The sequence below is a fragment of the Meleagris gallopavo genome, chromosome 2 (assembly GCF_905368555.1).
Source record: "Meleagris gallopavo chromosome 2, MGAL_WU_HG_1.1, whole genome shotgun sequence".
Lineage (NCBI taxonomy): Eukaryota > Metazoa > Chordata > Aves > Galliformes > Phasianidae > Meleagris > Meleagris gallopavo.
The window spans coordinates 50,108,752-50,129,306 of NC_139405.1; the positions used below are offsets into that span (position 1 = coordinate 50,108,752).

The window sequence follows — 20,555 nt, forward strand, 5'->3', positions numbered from 1 at the left end:
TGACGCAGCAAGAGAGAGAGCTCAAAAATCAAAATGTTCTCCTACTTTTTTCGGATGCTTTAACCAGAATTCTCTCCAGATCATGAATTCATCATGCAGACCCAGGAACCCACAGATCAGCAGCCCTTTCCATCCACCCAGCTGCTCATGGATTATGAAAGGAAGCATCCATCCCTTCCTGATGCAAGTGCCTAGGGGAAAATGGAAACTCGGGAAGAGCAGAAGACAGGCTGAGAAAGCTCCAGAACTCCAAAGCCCTTCACTTCCTCACCTTCCTGCCACCAGGTCTTTCTGTCATCTGAAGTGACACCTCAGTACATGTGCAGAGGCTGTTGCCCATGTTCATTCTCCTTCCTGATTTTTCTGTGTTTGAACTCCGCCCTGGGTTAGCTCTATTCTCAGATGTTCAGACCTTCATTCTCATCTGGAAATTTACATAGGTGAAGGAAAATTTAAGCTGAGGTCAGTACATTGTCTCAGTAGCCAGGAATCATACTATATTAGCTCAGCTAATGAAGGCAAATTTCAAGGGTCACCATTTACAGTGGTCTTGCTCTTGAGACAGCAGGCTGGAACAGCGTGCCCTATCAGGTTGATGCTGGAAATTCTGAAGTTGCCACCGTGGTGCCAGGGTGAGGAGCAACCTGTAGGCACTATTAGAGCAATGGTGTCACTGAGAGACACGTCTGAGCTCAGAAATAACCATGAATCCTCATTAAAAAATGTACAATACAGACAGTTCAGTGTGAAAAGCTCCAGCCAGCATTAGCACCTGCACACCGGGTAGGGCAATGGTGTACATTAAACACTCACTTTCATATCCATAGGAGCGTGCAGATGTGTTGGCTCAAGTGTCCTTGAACGGAGTCAAAATAATTCAAAGCTCCTCTGTGTTGAAGAACAGTTGCAGCAAAGCATAGCTTAAAGCCCAAGCCTTCCTAAACTATTCAGGACTTGTATCCAGCAATGCCAGAGTCAGGTGACCCACAGTGGCGATTTAGGATTTTACTCTGCTTGCACAGGAAGGAAGGTGGTGGAGCCAGCACTCAATATACATGCCAGGTACAACAATATAACTAACCCACCATAAACAATGCAAATTTTAAAAAGCAACTGAAGACCTAAAGATATGGTAGATCTTACTGCAAAAGTGTTAAGCAGTGTGGTCAACACAACTTAAAGACTTTGGATCTGCTTTGTTACTGGTGGAATTTCCCAGTTCAGTAGTGAACATATATTTGTGGCCCACAATAAAAAAAAAAAACAAAAACCTTCCATCACACCAGTAAGGACAATACCAGAATTACAAAAAGAGAATGAGATCAGGACTTCTCAATAAATGTGGTCACAGTCATGCAGGGGAGATAAAGGGCAATTGCAAACAGCTAAATTCAAAGAAGAAAGGAGATACTGCTCCCTAGTGCAAAGCAGTCCAAAACTAGGTCAGGAAGAGCCACCCTCAGCCCAATATCGACCCTGTCCCCTAATCTAGACGAACCTCTGAGTGTTTCCTTTCAAGTTATCTGCTTCACTCCCTCAGGACTCAGGGTATGGTTTTATAGCTGCTATTTTCTATATCAGATATAAAATGCAAATGCATGGGAAGGCACAATGAAGTTTGAAACTGGCCCAGAAGGAGGCTAGAAAAATGGAGAATTCCGTGTCCCTGCCTGATGAAAGGGAAGGAATCAGTAATGCTAAATGTGTAAGTTCAGGAGATAAACACTCTATTAAACAAGCATATCCATTCTGAGCCCCTAAGCTAGCAGAGTGCAGAAGCACATGAAAATCAGAAATGTTTGAGTAGTCCTGTTTATTTCAATGAAATTACTCCTATGCTTAAAGTTATGCACATGTCTAAGTGCTCTGCTGTAGTTCAGTCTTAAAGAACAGTTACTTTTTCGTGTCTTGTGATATGTCTATAATTTTAGCATCCAAGGAAGTTTTGAGGCTAAGCATTAATTTTTTTATTGTTAGAAATATGCCGTTTGATAGTATTGCAAAGGAATAGATGGGTCACTCATTGCATGAAATGATTTCAATGACTTTTTGTTCCTTATACTTGCTGAAACTTTGAGTTTACTCTTCTTGGTTAACATGAATACTCCTTTCTATTTATATGGTAAACAAATAATTTCACCATGAATAATTTTGCTTGGATTACATTTAAATACTTCTACCAATAACTGATAATTAAACCACTGCAGCAGTTCTCACAAGCCCTTAGGAAATGGGATCCACATTCTTGTCATACAGGCTGTTTAGTCTACCGCACTACTGCTGTCTACAATTTCAAATGAGCATAATTTTTATCCAAAGCCTTGCTAGCCCTTTCTATCTATGATCATTTACTGATCCACACCAAAGCAATGAAACTTTGGCAGTTACAAGTTCTTCTTCTGCCTGGTGTGCAGGACTTGTTCTTTCACAGGTGTGCTTGTTGAGCTGTGCTGAAACAATTAAATGTTAAATTAGCTGAGATTTTGGAGCAGAGAATATACAAGATTGGTTGTAATGACTCAGACGTATGTATTTATAAAGCATTTATATCCTGGGTTGAAGGAACCCAGAAAACTGGCAAGAAGAATCCATCAGTTTGCTACGGCCTGAACAAAGGCCTCAAAGATCAACATGACAAGAAAACTGGAAGTGTATAATGGACTGCTGTAAACTAGAGCAGTTGGCAAGAAGTGTTTTCTAGCTGCTGTACTTGAAAACTCCTTAACACACTGAGCATAAAGAGCCAAACGTCCTTTCCTCTTTGGAGGTTGCTCTCCAGGATTTACCCTGACACTTGCTGAACAGACTGCATGAAAGAGATGTCTTGTCTTGTTCCGCCTGTTATCATTCTTGCTTCCCCACCCCCCTGCCCCCCACCCTCTGAATGATTTCAGCAAAGACCATAAGCTTATGACAGAGTGAATTTCTGATCTTATCCAATCATCTGGGCTGTTTGCAAAACTTCAGTAGGTGGCAGCGTTTTGTTGATAAATGTTTTGTTATCCAAGTGATCTCATTTAGTGCAACTGTTGCAATATTAATAAACTGAACTTATGATTGCATTTGCCAGGCCTGAAAATATTGCCGTCCTATCTGGCATTTGCTCTTATCTGAACTGACAACAACATCCATTGTATTTATAAAAAGGGAAAGTCTCTGTGTTTATATGTGTTAGGGGCAGAGGGGAAAGGGAAAATGAGGGGAGAAGCAAAGACAGATTAAGATTAAAACAATGATGTTGCTGGATGTGTAATTTGTTATTGTAAAAGATGAGCTCTCTGGCAGTTCTGTTAAATTGTCACTGTTGGGGAGCGGATGCCTCAAAAGAATGGTTAATGAGTTATTTCCTCACCTCTGGCTCACCAGTTCAAATCAAGTCATCAGTGATATAATCTGGAAGTTGTTACCAGTTGATAATTGTTTGGTAATCTGAATTCAGTTGTTACTGGATAGATGAACATAATAGAAAAAATAAATAATCCCATCACATCTGATATTTGAGAAGCCCATATTTTAAAAGACATCAAAACTCATTGAAAGGAAGCCTTTACTAGAGATGAAGAGGGTAAGTGCTTCTTAACTGTCAAGTTAGAAAAAAAAAAATTGAATTTGAATTATTAAAACAGACCAAATATATTTGTACATGTATATACATACATGTGATTAGTAGGACTTTGTATAAATAGATAACTTTTTTCTATTTAGATTTCCATTCAACGTAACTTCAGTATTACCTCTTAAGGAAAATAACTTTTTTTTCAGTACAAACTCCAAAGCACTGTTCCAAATGTAAAGAACAACTTGTACAGAAGAGGACTAGCTTCATAATCACTTACTTAATGTGCAGTTTCTTGAGATTTAAAAAGAAAAATGAAAATCTGTGACTCAGTTGCACTCCTACAAAATAAATAAATAAATAAATAAATAAAATAAAAATCAAAGTCATTGGTTTTATTGCATACCCTTCAGCTTAGAACTCATTTAAATACACCAGGCTTTGGGCTAACTCCCAGAACCACTGAGATCTATAACAAAAGAAGAGAAAGAAATTGGATCAGGCCTCTAAAGAATTCATTTGGACTAACATAAATCCTCTAGAAATTACATATGATAAATAGAGCAAAGGCTCTGAAGAGGCCTCATGAACACTTTTGCATATATGGACATAATTTTTATTATTCAGGAAATTCCCTAAAATTGAGCAATCAAGAAGAGGAAGACAGAATCAATGTTGCCAAATATCAAGGTGATTTAGACCTTGCAAAGGAGGTTGCATAGAGATTAAAAGGTCTTTCAGTCATATGAATGAAAGAGAATTGGAAAGAAAAAAGAGACATCTATGCTGTGATCCTGTCACTGAGATCAAACACCATTTAGGTATGGCTCAAAGCCTAAATAAATACCTGTTCTCATCTTTGAATACAGATTCTAGTGTTGATTCTAGGGGCAAAAGTTCAAATGACAAATTTGGACAAAGACGTCAGAATAAAATTATGCATAAAACGTAGAAGGAACTCTCTGATGTCATTAACAGCAGATGGTTGTGATGGCTTTTCTTCCCACCATGGACAGTGTCCAAGAAGTCTTTACTTGTCTCATCCCAAATTGTATCCATCAGACACATTCCACAACCAGGACACAACTGGCACTCAAAAGTTTACCAAAGCTTTAAATTCTTATGCAAGTTTTGAAGTGATAGTGAGTGGCAGTATGTTTATAAAATGAAAATGCAATCTGGGCAACTGAAAGACTGGAGGGATGTTAACGTTTGTGTTCAATAGCTGCTAAGTGACCAGTCTGAAATCAAACAGACTCATCTTTCATACCTGCAAGAGAAGGGAAATGCCAGCCTGACTCTAGGAGGTGGGATGGTCACCGAGGTGAAAAAGTGAAGATGTTTTGAACTAAATTGTTGGACCTTGATGTCAATGAATACAGATGCAAAACAATGGCTTACAAGGGAGTCAGAATTTCACACTAGATGTTTCACTGCAAGAGGATGAGCTTGTTACTTTCAAAAGGCTTCTGAGAAAGGATGCCATTGTGAATTTGTGTTTATACAAGTCCAGATTAACCCTAAGAAAAGCAGAGCTTTCCAAGAGATGTCTGACAGCACCTAATCGAAGAAGAATTGGAACCATGCCTGAGATGTAAGCACAATCTCTTATGGCTGCTTCTTATTCTGCCTCAGATGGCTGTGGCAGTGCCAGCGTCCATCAGCCACTCACTACACTTCTCAACATCCATCTCTATGATTTCACTTATGCTCCCTGTCACAGTCACAAAGCTACATTCTTCCCTCTCTTCGAATTTGACCTTAAAAACACTTCCCTTCAAATGAAGACTGGCAGCCCTCTGGCACCACCACTTGAACGCTCATGCCCATTGTCCCTGAAGGTGGAGGAGGAGCAACATTCATATCGCATAATTTTAGGCATCTGAGTTTAAGTCACCATATTAGCAATTTGATTTATCCATTTAACCCTCAAAGAGAGGCAGGATATTTTGAGAGACAATTACAATGCCTCTGAACTGCCTCTGTAAGAGATGGACTGAAGGTCTGTCAGTGAAACTATGCTTATCATACTGGCACACAAATCTGTTCCCTAATGTGACAGACAATCAATGCCTCTCCCCTCCCCCCCAAACCTTTCTGCACTTCATCTGACAATATTTCCTGATTGTCTTTTACTTCAAATTAAAGTTCTTTAGTAAAGGTAAGATATTTTAATCTTGTTTTCTAGCATTTGGTCCTACTGCACCCTCACTACCATGTTAAGAGGTGAGGAGGTGTGTGCCAGATTCCATCCTACCCTACTCACACTTTGCCCTGAGCATGTACCCTCTCACCTGGCACTAGAGGATGTAAGGACACTACCACAAATAACTGAGTTGTTTTGTCACTCAGCCTGTCCTGGACTGTCAGAACCGTGACACCATAACGAACAGTAATCTAAAATAGAAGTAGAGTTTTTAATTGATGGAAAAAAAAAAAAAAAAAAAAAAAAACACATTTTGTGACTAGGTTAACAAGCTCCAGCATTTTGCTGTTGTGGAATTCTTGGTCTATGAAGAAAGATTTTGTAACTGCAGCAAGTGTAAAGGAAAACATACAGGACAAAACTATAACCTGTGATAAGAGGACACTATAGCTGCTGAGTTTGAATAAATGATGGAATGCAAAGAAACTACACACATGTCAGAATAAAGTCAGGAAAGCAAAAAGATGCAGAAATGAAGCTCAGGTAAAATGAATTGATAGAGATTATGAAAGCATACGTTGTATTCAAAGGAATACAAATCCAGAGAAATTCCTGAAGACATCAAGCAGACTAGTGATAGAAAAGGAGTAGCCATGTTTGTAACGACTTAAAGCACAATGACAGATTAGAATTCCCAGTCTTCAAGGTACTTAGCTCTGTGGTTCTTCCTGCTGAATTGTTTTTGTTCAAATGCTTTGTTTCTATGAAAAGGCGTCATCTACAGAAGATGATCAATCAAAGTTGAAGTAGAGAAGGTAGATTGTAAAACACCAAGCTAGTTCAACAGATCCTTGTTGCAAAGACAAATTCTAGTGGTTTTCAAAAGAGATTTCTACTTCATAAAGGTGTTTGGATGGTCATTGATATTTATTTGACTCCATTATTTGGAGAGTTAATATTCAGCATCAGTGTTTTGAGACTGAAATTCTATTCACACCACGAAGGTCACTTGTAAGTACGTTGTGTGTGAATACAGATATTAGTGTGAACATAGGCTTTAGAGAAAAACACAGGACCTAAACGGGAAAATAATGTTCTGAGTGAGAAAGGACAGGGTATCCACAGATTGTATCCAAAATATATGCAGACTTAGATACCCCTAGCTGTCTGTGATTGAGTGGTTTTGCTGATGACAGCTTTAATTGTCACTGGATGAGAAAGACTTATGCTTACATGACATGTAACTCCAGCTCATGCAGTCTGAGCAGAGGGCAGTGCATTGGCCACCTATCTTTCCTAAGATCTTCCTGAGAGCTTTGGAAATTACCCACTGGCTTGTTTGCACAAGGGGAAAAAAAATGTTGCCTATGCTTTATTTCATCTGCATCTGTAACTGTAAGAAGAGCCTAGGATAGGTAAAGCTAAGGTAGTGTCTAGCTAGCCTATTCAGCATACAAAGTCAGCCACTTGGAAGAAGCTAGCACAGTCTTTTGAAATAGAGGGTTAGACCTCAGCTACAGTAGCATAAAATCAGATTAGCTTCACAGAAACTGCAGCTATCACTATGTCGCAGAGGTTGTGCAGTTCTGAATCTGGCCCCTGATGCTGTAAGTACCAAAGGTAAGTTCTGTCTCTGTATCGTAGTGTATGAATACTGAAAAGATTTTACAAAGCTTCAAAATAACAGAAGGGTAAAGAGTGCTGTGTAGATAAGCAGAAAAATAAGAGTTTGCCACTTATTCTGCATTCTGAAATGTCTAATCCAGGTCATGAAAGACCACACTAAAACTCACACGCATGTTAAGTATTCAGTGCCCTAAGGTGTGTGTCAACAGTACATAAGTGCTTACTGACTAATCTCTTGAAAAGGAATGGAGGTTCAGGAGAGAGCTGTGTGGCTCAGAGACAGAAATGCAAATGCAGATCGACCCCATAATGAAAAACCTTCTTATTAAACTGTGTTTTATCTTAGAGCAGTCCTTCTTTTCAGAACACATCCAAGCAGAGATAAAGGCATCTTACCATACTCATTAAACTGTGCATGGTTTGATGCAATCAGATGCAGATCATTTGCATATGGATCAGTTTAATCTAGTTCTTCCTGTCTCACACCTATTGTTAATCATACTCAGACTCCCTCCCCCCTTCCTAATGCTCATTCCCCCTCCTCCTCCATTCCTTTGATTCAAGTAGATAAATGAATAGGCATAAGGACATCAACATCTTTCTGAGTGATCATCTGCCTTGTGTGCTCAGAATGTCCCATGTTTTCCTGATTATGTCCTGGTTGGCATCCCATATGCTCTTAATAGTCTCTGCCTTTGCTGATGTAGGAAAACTGAGGATGGCAGAGGAAGAATATTGACTGAGACTGTGAAGCCAAGCTTAAGTTTATCTCCAGATACAAAGTAAGCAAGATTTGTATTCTCCACTTATTCAGCATAATTAGAAAATAATCCCGAGTTGTACATTATGCTGAACAAAGTGACTCCTCTCAGGAGCTGAATATTATTTCTGTATTTAATCAGCAGTGGTGATACCTGCTTTTACATAGATATCTAAAATGATAGTGTAACCTGGTTGAGCAGGTAGATATTTTTACATGTTAGAGGCAATACTTTTGGAGTCTCTTTCTGCAGAATACTATGTAAGAGTAGTATGCATATATAGATATGCATAGAATATAGAAAACTATACAAGAATACTATGTCCTTTGCAAAGTGAAGCTGAGGCTACCAGGAGAAACTTCCTTTCAGTACCATCATTTCTTCTGTGGCTTAAACCCAACAGAGACATAAGCACAGTTGGATCCAGCATGCACCCAACCAATATCAGGCAGAGTGAGCTTTTTGTAGAAATTTCCCCCAGTCTGGAAGGGCGTTTGCAGCAGACAGAAAGTTGCTGTAAACAGCGCAAGGCTGAGGCTGTAGGTGGAGACCACCCAGGTTCAGCATTCTCTGCACTAGCTGGGTGTGTTTTGTGATTAAGATTACTTTGACCTCAGCAGTATATCCCTAATGGTTCATTCTGTGGTAAAGGTGAAAGCATGTTCCAGTAGGTATGGGATGGCTGTGGACTGCTAATAGAGATGAGTATACATGTCCCAGGCATTAATACTCAGATTCATTTCTGCTGATTATATTTCAGTTTAGAACAGTTATATTTCATTCTTTGTATCAGAAGTCTCTTCATAGTACTTTGTGAGCAAAGTCACAGCTCATGGAGGGGAGAAAGCCAAATCTGCTGGATCTTCATAGGAGTTAGCTTGGTGAGCTCTGAGTTTATTGCACATCCTCAGACATCGCTGTAATTCCAGACAATATGAGAAACAAGAATTAATCTCTGATAGCTTTTTCCACAGGACATGGAAAACTTTATTGGCTCTGCCTGCTTTGTTGGGAACAGGAAGGAATTAAAATTTGCGCTAAAAATATTAACTGAACAATTTTAAATCTCTAGGGGGAAAAAGAAAAGGTTATATACAATTTTATTTTCCAGGAAGAACAAAGGGGCTGGCCAGCAGGATTTTAGATAAACTAAATGTTGTTACCTTAGTAAAAATGTGTGCTTGAAACAACAGCCTAAAGTTTTTTCCTTGTTTTACACACAAGAAAGGTTCCTTTTACAGAATTTGGAGATTTCAGCTGGCCAAATCCAGTGATTTAATTTCAGCAAGAATGGCTACGGTTCCACTAAGCCCTTTTCTGCTGCTAAAGTGGCAGTTTTAGATCCCTTGTCATGATATAAGTGAAGACAGCATTGGAAGGCATGCATTGAAAGAGGGTGATCTAAGAGTTAACAGCCTTCAGAACTATATTTTCTGATTTGGAGTAATTGATTTTTTTTCAGTCTTCATGTTCCTTTTATTTTTATTTCTGCACAGTTTAGAGAAAAGGGAAGAAGGGAAGGGAGGGGAGGGGAAGGGAAGGGAAGGGGAAGGGGAAGGGGAAGGGGATGGGGAAGGGGATGGGGATGGGGAAGGGAAGGGAAGGGAAAGGAAGGAAGGAAGGGAAGGGAAGGGAAGGGAAGGGAAGGGAAGGGAAGGAAGGGAAGGGAAGGGAAGGGAAGGGAAGGAGGAAGGGAAGGGAAGGGAAGGGAAGGGAAGGGAAGGGAAGGGAAGGGAAGGGAAGGGAAGGGAAGGGAAGGGAAGGAAGGGAGGAAGGGAAGGGAGGAAGGGAAGGGAGGGAAGGAAGGGGGGAAGGGAGGGAAGGGAAGGGAGGGGAAGGGAAGGGAGGGGAAGGGAAGGGAAGGGGAAGGAAGGAAGGGAGGGAGGGAAGGGAAGGGAAGGGAAGGGAAGGGAAGGGAAGGGAAGGGAAGGGAAGGGAAGGGAAGGGAAGGGAAGGGAAGGGAAGGGAAGGAAGGGAAGGGAAGGGAAGGGGAAGGGAAGGGAAGGGAAGGGAAGGGAAGGGAGGGAAGGGAAGGGAAGGAGGGAAGGGAAGGGAAGGGAAGGGAAGGGAAGGAAGGGAAGGGAAGGGAAGGGAAGGAAGGAAGGGAGGGAAGGGAAGGGAAGGGAAGGGAAGGGAAGGGAAGGAGGGAAGGGAAGGGAGGAAGGGAGGGAAGGGAAGGATCGGAAGGGAAGGGAAGGGAAGGGAGGGAAGGGAAGGGGAAGGGAAGGAGGGAAGGGAAGGGAAGGGAAGGGAAGGGAAGGGAAGGGAAGGGAAGGGAAGGGAAGGGAAGGGAAGGGAAGGGAAGGGAAGGGAAGGGAAGGGAGGAAGGGAAGGGAAGGGAAGGGAAGGGGAAGGGAAGGGAAGGGAAGGGGAAGGGAAGGGAGGGAAGGGAAGGGAAGGGAAGGGAAGGGAAGGGAAGGGAAGGGAAGGGAAGGGAAGGGAAGGGAAGGGAAGGGAAGGGAAGGGAAGGGAAGGGAAGGGAAGGGAAGGGAAGGGAAGGGGGAAGGGAAGGGAAGGGAAGGGAAGGGAAGGGAAGGAAGGGAAGGAGGAAGGAAGGGAAGGAAGGGGGAAGGAAGGGAAGGGAAGGGAAGGGAAGGGAAGGGAAGGGAAAAATTTTCCATCCTCTGGCATTGTATTAGTGAAGCAGTATCACTAGTCTTATCTCTGTTCCTGGAGTTAACCCTGAAAGAACTATCCTTTTTTGAGGCAGGTTCTGAACAGAAAAGAAGCATATAAGGGTGCCAGTGAGATTCTCAGGTATTTTCTAACAAGGGTAAGACTAAGATTGAAGTACTTTCAGCTTGCCTCAGATTTTTTGGGAGTATATGACCATGGATGCAGGTTCTTTTGTGTCTCATTCTCTTGTAGACTGTCACAAACCTGCTCTCTTGTACCTGGGCCCTGTTCCTCTCCTTCCTATGCAGCTGAAGTTCCATCCATCTTCATTAAACAGTGGCTATTTCTCCATCTCATTTGATACCAGGGCAGTAGCAATGGGCACAGCAATGTAATTGCTCTTTGTGCTTGGTTCCTGTGTGTTAGACTAGGCAAAATTGGAGGTCCTGAGATACAGCCTGCTCAGAGCAAATGGCATTGCTGGCAAACATTGCACACTGTGAATAAAGCAAGGTAGTTCAGTCAAACTGAACCATATTTTTACAAGGATATAAAAAGAAAAACACCTCTGGTACCCCTTTATATTCCAGCAAATTCATAACTTTTTTTCAGAAAGCAGAGGAGTATAGGAAAAGAATAGCAGAGGAAAAGCACAGACTAAAGGAGAGTGAGTGATTGGAGTTGGAGCTGGGAAAAGTGAAGCAATATTAATATCATCTCTATATCTAACAGCTGTCATCTGCACATGAATACTAGCCATCAGCATGGAGTACTCTCAATCACCTTTGCTTTTGTGCATGTTAAATTCATCTTTCATACGTGCGAGAAGAGAAAAAGCTAGCATAAGGATTCAGCCTGCAAATTAGCAAGGATTACATAAGAAACTGTTGTGTTATTCTTGTTTGTGTTTTTTTTTCCTACCACAGGCTTTGTGTTCTTAGAAAGTCTGAGAATTCATTCTTCCTAATGAACTTCATGCTAGAACTAAAACATGGCAAGTTGCTTTTGTTTTTTTCCTGTCAGGGAAGTACCATGAGATCACAGCATTGAGACATGCTGTGATATGCAGGTTTACAGCATTAGAAAATTCCATTACTTCCAAAAAACTGCTAAGCCCAGTTTCCTCTCCCACTGAAAATGTACAAGCAAATTCAAACAAATTGTTTTTTACAGCCTATGAATGCTCAGGGAAACTTTTAACTTAGAACAACTGTAGTATCAGGTGGAACTGAACTGAAAATATTTCTTTCAGTGTTCTCTGTCATATATCAATTAACTAAGGGAGTCTGAATCTCATTACTGAATGGACAGCCTTTCTAATCATTCTCTAAATACATGTTAAATGATCTGAAGATACTAATCATCCTTCCCACTCCTACCTTTACAGGGGTTTCACCATGGTTTGCACTTAACATAAGTCCCGCATAACACCCACTATTCAAGGACAGGTATCTATTTGGCCTGTTTTAATTCTAAGGTCAGGGACATTACATGAAGTCCTTCACAAATTGTACCACTGAAGAAGCAGCTGAGTTCCTCTTTTAAACCAGATTTTATAAAATCTAGTCCTCCTAGTAACTGTGCACTAGTTCCATTCTAGATTAATCTTCCTGAAAAGCAACTGCAATTTATTAGATACTCCGTACCTCTTATTTAAAAGGAAAACCATTAAGATGTCTTTAGTGAGGAAGATTAGCCCATCCTGTCTAGGAGCAGACATCACTTTTCAAACCAGTTAAGTAAGGAGCCATGGTGTTTGCATGTAAGTCTCAACTATAATATTTTTTCCTTGTTTCTGCCAGAGTCTTCATGTGCAGAGCTCCTGAAGGAAACAGGAGAGTGGCCACAGCACATAAGCAAAATCTTGTAAACTTCCAAGTGTCTTCTTGTCCCAGAGCTGTAAAATGAATGTGCATATTCATGTGCATAAATGTGCTGGGGATAAATAAGTGAAGAATTCTGGACTGTGCGGGGTACCTTTCACTGGCCATTGATTTCTACTGTGTGTATCTGAAATTACAGGGAATAATGAATGGTTTGTCCTAAGAGTGTCCACACTTTCTTCTCAGGCTCTTCAAAGAGCAGGTTTGTGTTTGAAAGTCATAGACAGAGATGTGCCCTTGTACAACTTGATGATTCCAATTGCAGATATTTTGCAGATTACATCTGTAAGTGAACTATCCTGTAGGCATGTAACATAATGGGGAAAAAAAAAAAAAAGCAAAATACTTTTTTATAGAAACAAAATTAATAACATACTCCCATCATCCACCAGCTTCGCTATACAATCATTAACAAAGTGGTTTGGAATCTGAAGGAATTATTTCAAATGATTAGAGTCATGAAGAGATTTTGTTTAAAGCAGACAGAAAATACCGCACAGCTTGTTATGAGTTTTTTCCAACCATGGAAACAGTATCTCACTGCAGTTTTTTCATCAAAAAACACACAAATGCTCTCCAGCCATGGAGCACCTAGCACATGATACATTTAAAGAGCGTTCTGCTTTCAGTATAAACAAAGTCTTTTTTTTTTTTTTTTTTTTTTTTTTTTCCCATGCTTTTCTTCTACAAGCTAACTAGTAAGTACAATATCAAATCAGGAGCTATCTGCATGTCTGGGCTGGAATTTATGTGTGGAAGGTGTAAGTAGCTACTGAAAAGCTGTGTTCTACTGAGTTTTGTGGGCAGTTTTCTCAGTTGTACAACTAGCATAAGCTAACCAAGGTCAGACAAGGTCAACTGTTGGAGAAACAGCTTTTAAGGTAAACCTGTCTGATATAGAAAGCGATACTGACAATTCTAGATCTGATAGATGTTTATTGAATTGGTATTGATAAATCAAGTGAGCCAGGGCAATCTGAAAGATCATCGTAGAAGACCCAGTAGTTAGCTTTGGAATACAAAGGGTTTCTTGGCTGCTTGTGGTAATAAAAAAAAGTCCTGGGCATGTAGAGGGCAGTGATGATTTAACGTGAGCAGTCACATTCTTCCTGCCCAGTGATCCTAGCAGTGCTTCACAGCTCATCACCACTTGTGAGTCACTACCTCCATTCGAGTTCATCTGCTTTTCCAGGAAAGGTCTCTCTCCTGGGTCTATCCCGAAATTGCTGTGGCAATGCAGAGCGCTATGAGAACAGTTGCAATGCTATACTCCATCTCCAGGCATGCCCCAGCAATGGATAACATGGTCTATGCGTGTTCCTGTCAGTCTGACAATGCTCAATCATAATTCAGACAGGGATGGGGTGGAAAACACAAAATGGGCTATAGTATGAGAAATGCATTTGCCCTCCTATATTGAAAGTCTAATAAAATATGTATTTAAAATTACAAAATCACCCCATCATATACACCAACTCACTCCCTCTACTTCTTCCTGCTGCTATTCGCTTTAATTTAAACCATGAAAATCTGAAATCACATTCTTGTTTACTGCCTTATTCTTCTCCATCCAAATCCCCTCCTCACTTTTCTTTCTAAGCTGCTTGAAAACCTTCAGTTACCCAGCCCTGGAGGTGAAAGTACTCAGAGAACTTCAAGGTTATGAAATGCGAAAGCTTGGCTTTTATTTGTTTCACAGTCAGAGAAAGGAGCGCCCAGGATGAAAACCTCCGTTGTGCTGCTGTTAACACATAAAGGCAGCTTTAATTGAATGTTAAAAGCAAGGGTATTTTTGCATAATTAGGAAAAACAAAATCCCTCACAATAATGTTGAACAAATGAAAGTGTTGTTTATATCAAAATAGCTGAAAAGTAAAAAAGAAAATAAAAAATTAAAAAATTAAAAAATTAAAAAAAAAAGAAAGAAAGAAAAGAAGGTAAACAGTGGCCAAAGCAGATAAACAACATTCAGGGTCCTACTGCCATGTCTGCTAGAAAAGCAAAACTATTCGTGAAAATTAAGTACTCACTGCAGAGAGGGAGAAGCATTTGAAGTTATCAAAGAGAGAAGTCTTGATGTCAAAAAGAAAGAAGATTCTTGGTTTAAAGGACGGTTAGAGATTTTACTTTGGAATGATCTGAATTTTGAAAAGTCACCAAAAGATGTCGAGAACAAACCAGGGAGTTCAAGAGCTAATAGTAGGGGGAAAAAAATGAAAGAAAAAGGAATAATTGGTGGAATCTGAGCAATAGGTAGGAATGTTTTAGGGAGCTGAACTCAGAGATCTGAGGTCTTTGTCTCGAGATGCTGGTTAAGAGACTAGGACTTCCACTTTTCTTTGTCTTGTAAATGTTTACTCAGACGTTGCAAAAGAAATTGAAATAAAAACTCCAGTTTTCTCTTTGCCTGGGTGGTACCTGAAAAAAACAATACATATTTATGTGTGCACAGTTGTCAACATGTTACACAGCATTTGTTAGCGCTATCCATATTCAGTGATATGGATGCACAATTATAAAGCACAGGGGCTTGCATCTCTCTTGAAGACATACAATAGGAAGTCATCTGACATACTGCCATAGCTATTGCACCCAAGTGCATTTTTTATGCAGCCCTTTTTGCCAGCAATTTGTCCTTGTGCTCCAATAGTGACAACAATTAGATGTGCTGAGATGTGCCAGAAATCATACCCTGTTAAACCACGCACAAACTGGAGATGGAGTTAGAGCCTATCGGTCCCAGTTCCTACGGTGCACCTCTTGTAAGCTGACCTTGACTCCTGGGGCTGGCTGACTTTGCCCTGTGAGGGCTGCAAAATGCAGCTCCAATGCCCACAGGCAATCTTGTTGCAAACTTATTACCGGTAATTGCCACTTTCCACCCCAACCTCCCCCACTGCTGCTCCCCAGGCGTGGGATGCCTTTGCTTCGCTGTGCAAGCTGCTGGCAGCACAGAGCGCTCACTGGAAGAACAGCCCTCCTCGGGAGGCTGCTGCTGGGTCCCCCACAACACAGGCACTAAATAGTAATGGCCCACATGGGGCAGATGTGAAAGCTGCTGTGCTCAGATCTGGGTGCGGACCCCCAGCAGCTCCCAGGTAGCAGGTTTGGATCAGGGTGTAATAAAAACAAATGTGCAAAGCACTGCTGCAGTGTAACTTGTGACAGGGAAGATGCTAAAATGGCTGCCAGTAACAGCAGGGGACTGGGCTGGATCCAGGACGGATTAAAATGTTTGTGGTAGCCACAGAAAGCAAGCAATTAGACTTCCAGAGGATGCGAAAGGGCTGTGTATCTGTGTGTGCGTGTTACAACATATGTGTCTGTTCATTTTCAGTGAAATCATGTACTTCCATCATTTCCTTGCTGGCTTGATTCTGGGAGGATTTCCTGATAATTTGTGCCAAATGAAACTTCCCTTAGTTATCTCCCTGCTGCATCTTCTGATAACTTGCCCTGTTTTCTAGCTCCAGTCATGGCTGATGAAACTAGATTAAGATTCCAAAATTACACTGCAGTGAATCAAAGCTAGAGAAAATAGCAAGCAAGAATTGAATATTGTCCCTGTGCTGCACTTCAACCAAGATGAATCCAAATCACCGAGGAAGCAGAGCTTTCAAAATTGTTCTTAAAGTAAGTGGGAGATGCCGTTTTCCCCACATGTAATGGTTTTAGTCTGAATGGAAAGTGGGAGTCTCGGTCTATTTTGAGACAGTCTGTTTTCCTTATATTCCCAACTAGCTGGAAGAGGCAAGCTTTGCAAAACACATGAAAGTCTTCTTGCATGACTGCCAGCCCAGGGAGACCTGGAAGAAGAACCACACTTGGTATGTTGTATGGGAAATACAGGAAAGTGCTATGGAGGTGAAGAAAAGAGATCAGACTTCACCTCGTTAATTCTAACCAGATTTGGGTTGTGTTTATGTCTAGCAAGGAAATTAAGTTCCTTGGATTGCTGATTCAGAAAACACATCACTAAAAACCTCTGCTCACATGGTCCTGCACAGTGCCTTCTGGAGATGCATTAGTGAGATCTAGGGGAATTAGTTCAATCACCAGAAACAATAATCCCATGTGAGGACGACTCTCTCCCTCAGAGTAGCTAACCTTCCTGGCAAATGAAGTCTTTCCCCTGTGCACCTAATATACCTAAGATACCTAAGATATCCCAGAATCACTCCCTTTGAGGTACAATGCAGTCTAAATCTTACTGTTATGAACTGCTGTGAGGAAACCACTGTTCCTATTTATGTTCTTATGCAAGAAGATTCTAGGAACATGTGGGAGTTAAGAAAGCTTTACTTCTTCTGGAAAGCCATGGCATAATTTTGCCTATAGGTTGCTGCTTTCACTCTCCTGGTATGGGTCCAATCTGGTGTGATCACCAAACTGTTGTATGCAGACAATTCAGAGCTTAAGGTTTCTCAATGGTATTAACACCCATTGTCAGTTCTATTTTTGGATTCTCTCCATGCAGCTATTATTGGCTTAAGGATTTAGATTAAGCATTTTAAAATACCTCAGGGAACTGGTAGAGAGAGGTTAGCAAAAAAATCTACTGCTGAAGGGGATGTGAACCACAGAGTCACAGAATAGTGGGGGTTGGAAGGGATCTCTGGAGATCATCAAGTTCACCCCCCTGCTAAATCAGGTTCCCTACACTAGATTGCACAGAAAGGCATCCAGGCAGGTTTTGAATATCTCCAGAGAAGAAGACTCCACAGCCTCTCTAGGCAGCTTGTTCCAATGCTCTGTCTCCCACAGAGTAAAGAAATTCTTTCTCATGTTAGGAGGAACTTGCTGTGTTCCAGTTTATGCCATTGCCCCTTGTCCCATTGCTAGGAACTGCCAAAAAGAGCCTGGCCCAATACACTTGATGCCTGTCTTTAAATATTTATAACCATTAATAAGATGTCCCCTTAGTCTTCTCTAGGCTGAACTGTTCCAGGTCTCTGAGCCTTTCCTTGTTAGGGTGGTGCTCCACTAATCATCTTTGTGACCCTCCACCGGACTGTCTCCAGTATTTTCCTGTTTTTCTTGAACTGAGGAGCCCAGAACTCAACACAATATTCCAGGTTCCCCTCACCAGGGCAGAGAATAGAGGGGAAGAATCACTTCCGTCAACCTGGTGGCCTTGTTCTTTTTAGTGCACCCCAGGATGCCATTGGACTTCTTGGCCACAAGGGCACACTGCTGGCTCATGGCCAACCTGCGGTCCACCAGGACTCGCTGGTCCTTCTCTGCAGAGCTCCTCTCCAACAGGTCAGTCCCTAACCTGTACTGATGCATGTGGTTATTCCTCCCCAGATGCAAGATTCTGCTCTTGCCCTTGTAAAAACTCCTCAGGTTCTTCTCTGTCCAACTCTCCAGTCTGTCCAGATCTTGTTGAATGGCAGCACAGACTTCTGGTGTGTCAGCCACTCCTCTCAGCTTAGTATCATCAGCAAACTAGCTGAGGGTTCTCTCTCACTTCATCCAGGTCACTGATGAAGATGTTAAACAAACCAGACCTACTACTGATGCCTTGGGAACACTACTATCTACAGGCTTCCAACTAGACTCTGCATCACAGATCACAACACTCTGAGCTCTGTCAGTCAGCGAGTTCTCAGTCCATCTCACAGTCTGTTCATCTGTTCCACTCTTCCTAAGCTTACCTACAGGGATGTTATGGAAGACAGCGTCAAAAGCCTTGCTGAAGTCAAGGCAAAATTCCACTGTTCTTTCCACATGTACCCAGCCAGTCACAACACTATAGTAGGCTACCAGATTGATCTCTATTTCTTCTGGCTTTCCAACAGTCTGCACAAATGTCTTGCAACCATAATCACCTGACGTCTTTCAAGGGAAGCTTAGCTGGCCCTGTCTAGATGATCTCTTGAAATTCCATAGTGGTAATCAGTATCCAAAACTCCCTGTGTTTGTACATACACAAGCATAGCTCAGCAGTTTAGTCACAGTATCGAATAAATTTCTTTGGAAGAACAGCAGCTTTCTTGGACCAAGCTAATTCACACAGTCTGATGCCTAAGCAGTGATGAGCTGGTTGCCTCTGACAATATAAAAAGATCATCATGCCTACTTGGAGAGGCTATGAGGCATTTTTGCCTGCTTATGGCAAGCCACCTATTCTGAGGGCACAGAAGTGAGCATGAGGAAACAGCAGAGCCATGGTCTCTGGGAGTATTATTCTATTTTTCCTTCAGTACCCCAGACAGTTTTGGCAAGAAGGGAAGTCCTGTCAGGTATTCTGAAAGGTTTAAAAATTGACTTTATCACTCTGATGAAAGTCACTGATGTGCACTTGTATGATATGAAGAAGATCTGGGGAAAGTCTGTTTGTCCAGGCTATCTTTGAAATGTGGTTAAGTTTAGAGTAACAGTGATATTTAACAACTAAAGTCTTAAACTTCATTTTCTCTAAATTTTATTCTCCTATCAGGAAATAAATCCCTCTTAGACTGGGGGTAGAAGTGAAAACTGGCAGGTCACTGTCTTCATCGCTGTGCCTGAGATACAAATTCACTCAGTTACTGCATAGTTGTGAGTGACACAGAGGGCATCACAGGCCAAAGCCCAGCTCAAAAGTAAGAGAATCATATAAAACTTGGTGAGAGAGACAATAGGCGTGATCTTACTACTGACACGCTCAGGGAAGATAAAGGGACAGAAGTTCAGTGGCAAGCAGTTCCTCTACTTTGGTCACAATTCTGATAAGGTTTTCTTATAACTCCTTCCATATGTAACTCTTATAGCTCCTTCCATATGTAACTGCACTGTCATGCTTAATGTTGATCACCATTTTCCTCATACCATTTTAATTCTATTATTTTTAGTGAAGGAAAGCATTTTTGCCATCACTATGTTATGCCTAGCACAGTTAACAAGTCCCTTAGGCCACAGCAAATCTTCTTTCTGTTTTGTGGGGCATCTAGCTCAGCTTTTGGCAGACAGAAAGAGTAATGCTTTTCCATATGGCCAAGCCTTTCCTGCCACCTGTACTCCACGAACACATTTGTCTGACTCAGCGTCCTGGTGAGATTTCAATGAAAACACAAGCATGTCACACAGTTAAACCCACAGCGCCCAGGTGCGGTTTGGCTCAACTAACATCCAGCTGTTTCCAAACAATTTCTGTTCATTCAGAGCCATTCTGGACTTTCTAACAAAGATCTTTATAAAAGCAAGTTAAAAATGCATAGGATAATATTTTGTATCTATTCCATCTTCTCCAGATTAACTACTAGGAATAAGGTCCTTGGAAATACTCAATTCAGCTTCCTACTGAATAATAACAGGAACATTGCTCACTACAGATGTTTTATGTGTATTTCTTTCATTGGGTGGTTTTGATATATTTCAAGAAAAGAAGAGGTAACAAAGTCAGATTTGAGCCTTCCTTCACTTAGAAATTACTCACAATTGGAATTCTGATCTATACTTATCTCAAGGCTCTTCAACTAGAAAATGTACTTAGATCAGTTGTACACCTTAGCAATTGTTAATCATTAATTTCTTCTTTTCCAGTTCATTCCACTGTATTGAGTCAATTCCTGCTGTGGTATAATAACTTCACAAGTGAAAAAATGCTCATGAACAAGCTCACAGCTTGTTCCAAAGATGAGAGCAAAGGGGGACAGTCAGTACGATAGCAGGGTAGTTGCATGGGATGATTGGAAGGAGACAGTTGGAAAGACATAACTTTATACAGGAACAGTTCTTTGCAGTCACATTAGGAAATGAAATTGTATTTGTTTTAAAGGACTTGTGAAGAAATTATGACAGACACGCAGTAGGGAAAGAATTGACTTTTAGGATCAAAGAGAAGTCAAGAGGACAAGGAAAATGAAGAACAGTAGTGCCATTGGTGACCGTCTATGTATGGTTACCTCTTTCCATATGACAGCACATCCTGTTGGACCATGGTACTACAGAAGATTAAAATGCCAAGAAATTTTAGAGATTTT

The 20,555-nt window shown here is 41.2% G+C and overlaps 1 protein-coding gene across 23 annotated transcripts in view; it reads right to left on the minus strand.

The window, feature by feature from the left end:
* Positions 1-20,555, minus strand: part of LOC146544971 (uncharacterized) — a 43,245-nt gene that overhangs the window by 13,250 nt on the left and 9,440 nt on the right. For 7 of the 23 annotated variants that reach the window (XR_014881339.1, XR_014881336.1, XR_014881340.1 and 4 more), the window contains one exon: positions 272-424. The exons of 14 other annotated variants lie outside the window; for them this stretch is intronic. Coding sequence is in view for 1 of the 9 variants with exons in the window: in XM_085217092.1 (XP_085073218.1) it covers positions 14,947-15,006; positions 16,189-16,394 (266 nt within the window). In the remaining 8 variants the exon portion in view is untranslated. Of the gene's footprint in view, positions 1-271; positions 425-14,248; positions 15,007-16,188; positions 16,395-20,555 lie in introns of those variants that run through there. 2 more of the 23 variants (XM_085217092.1, XR_014881350.1) reach the window with 2 other exon arrangements.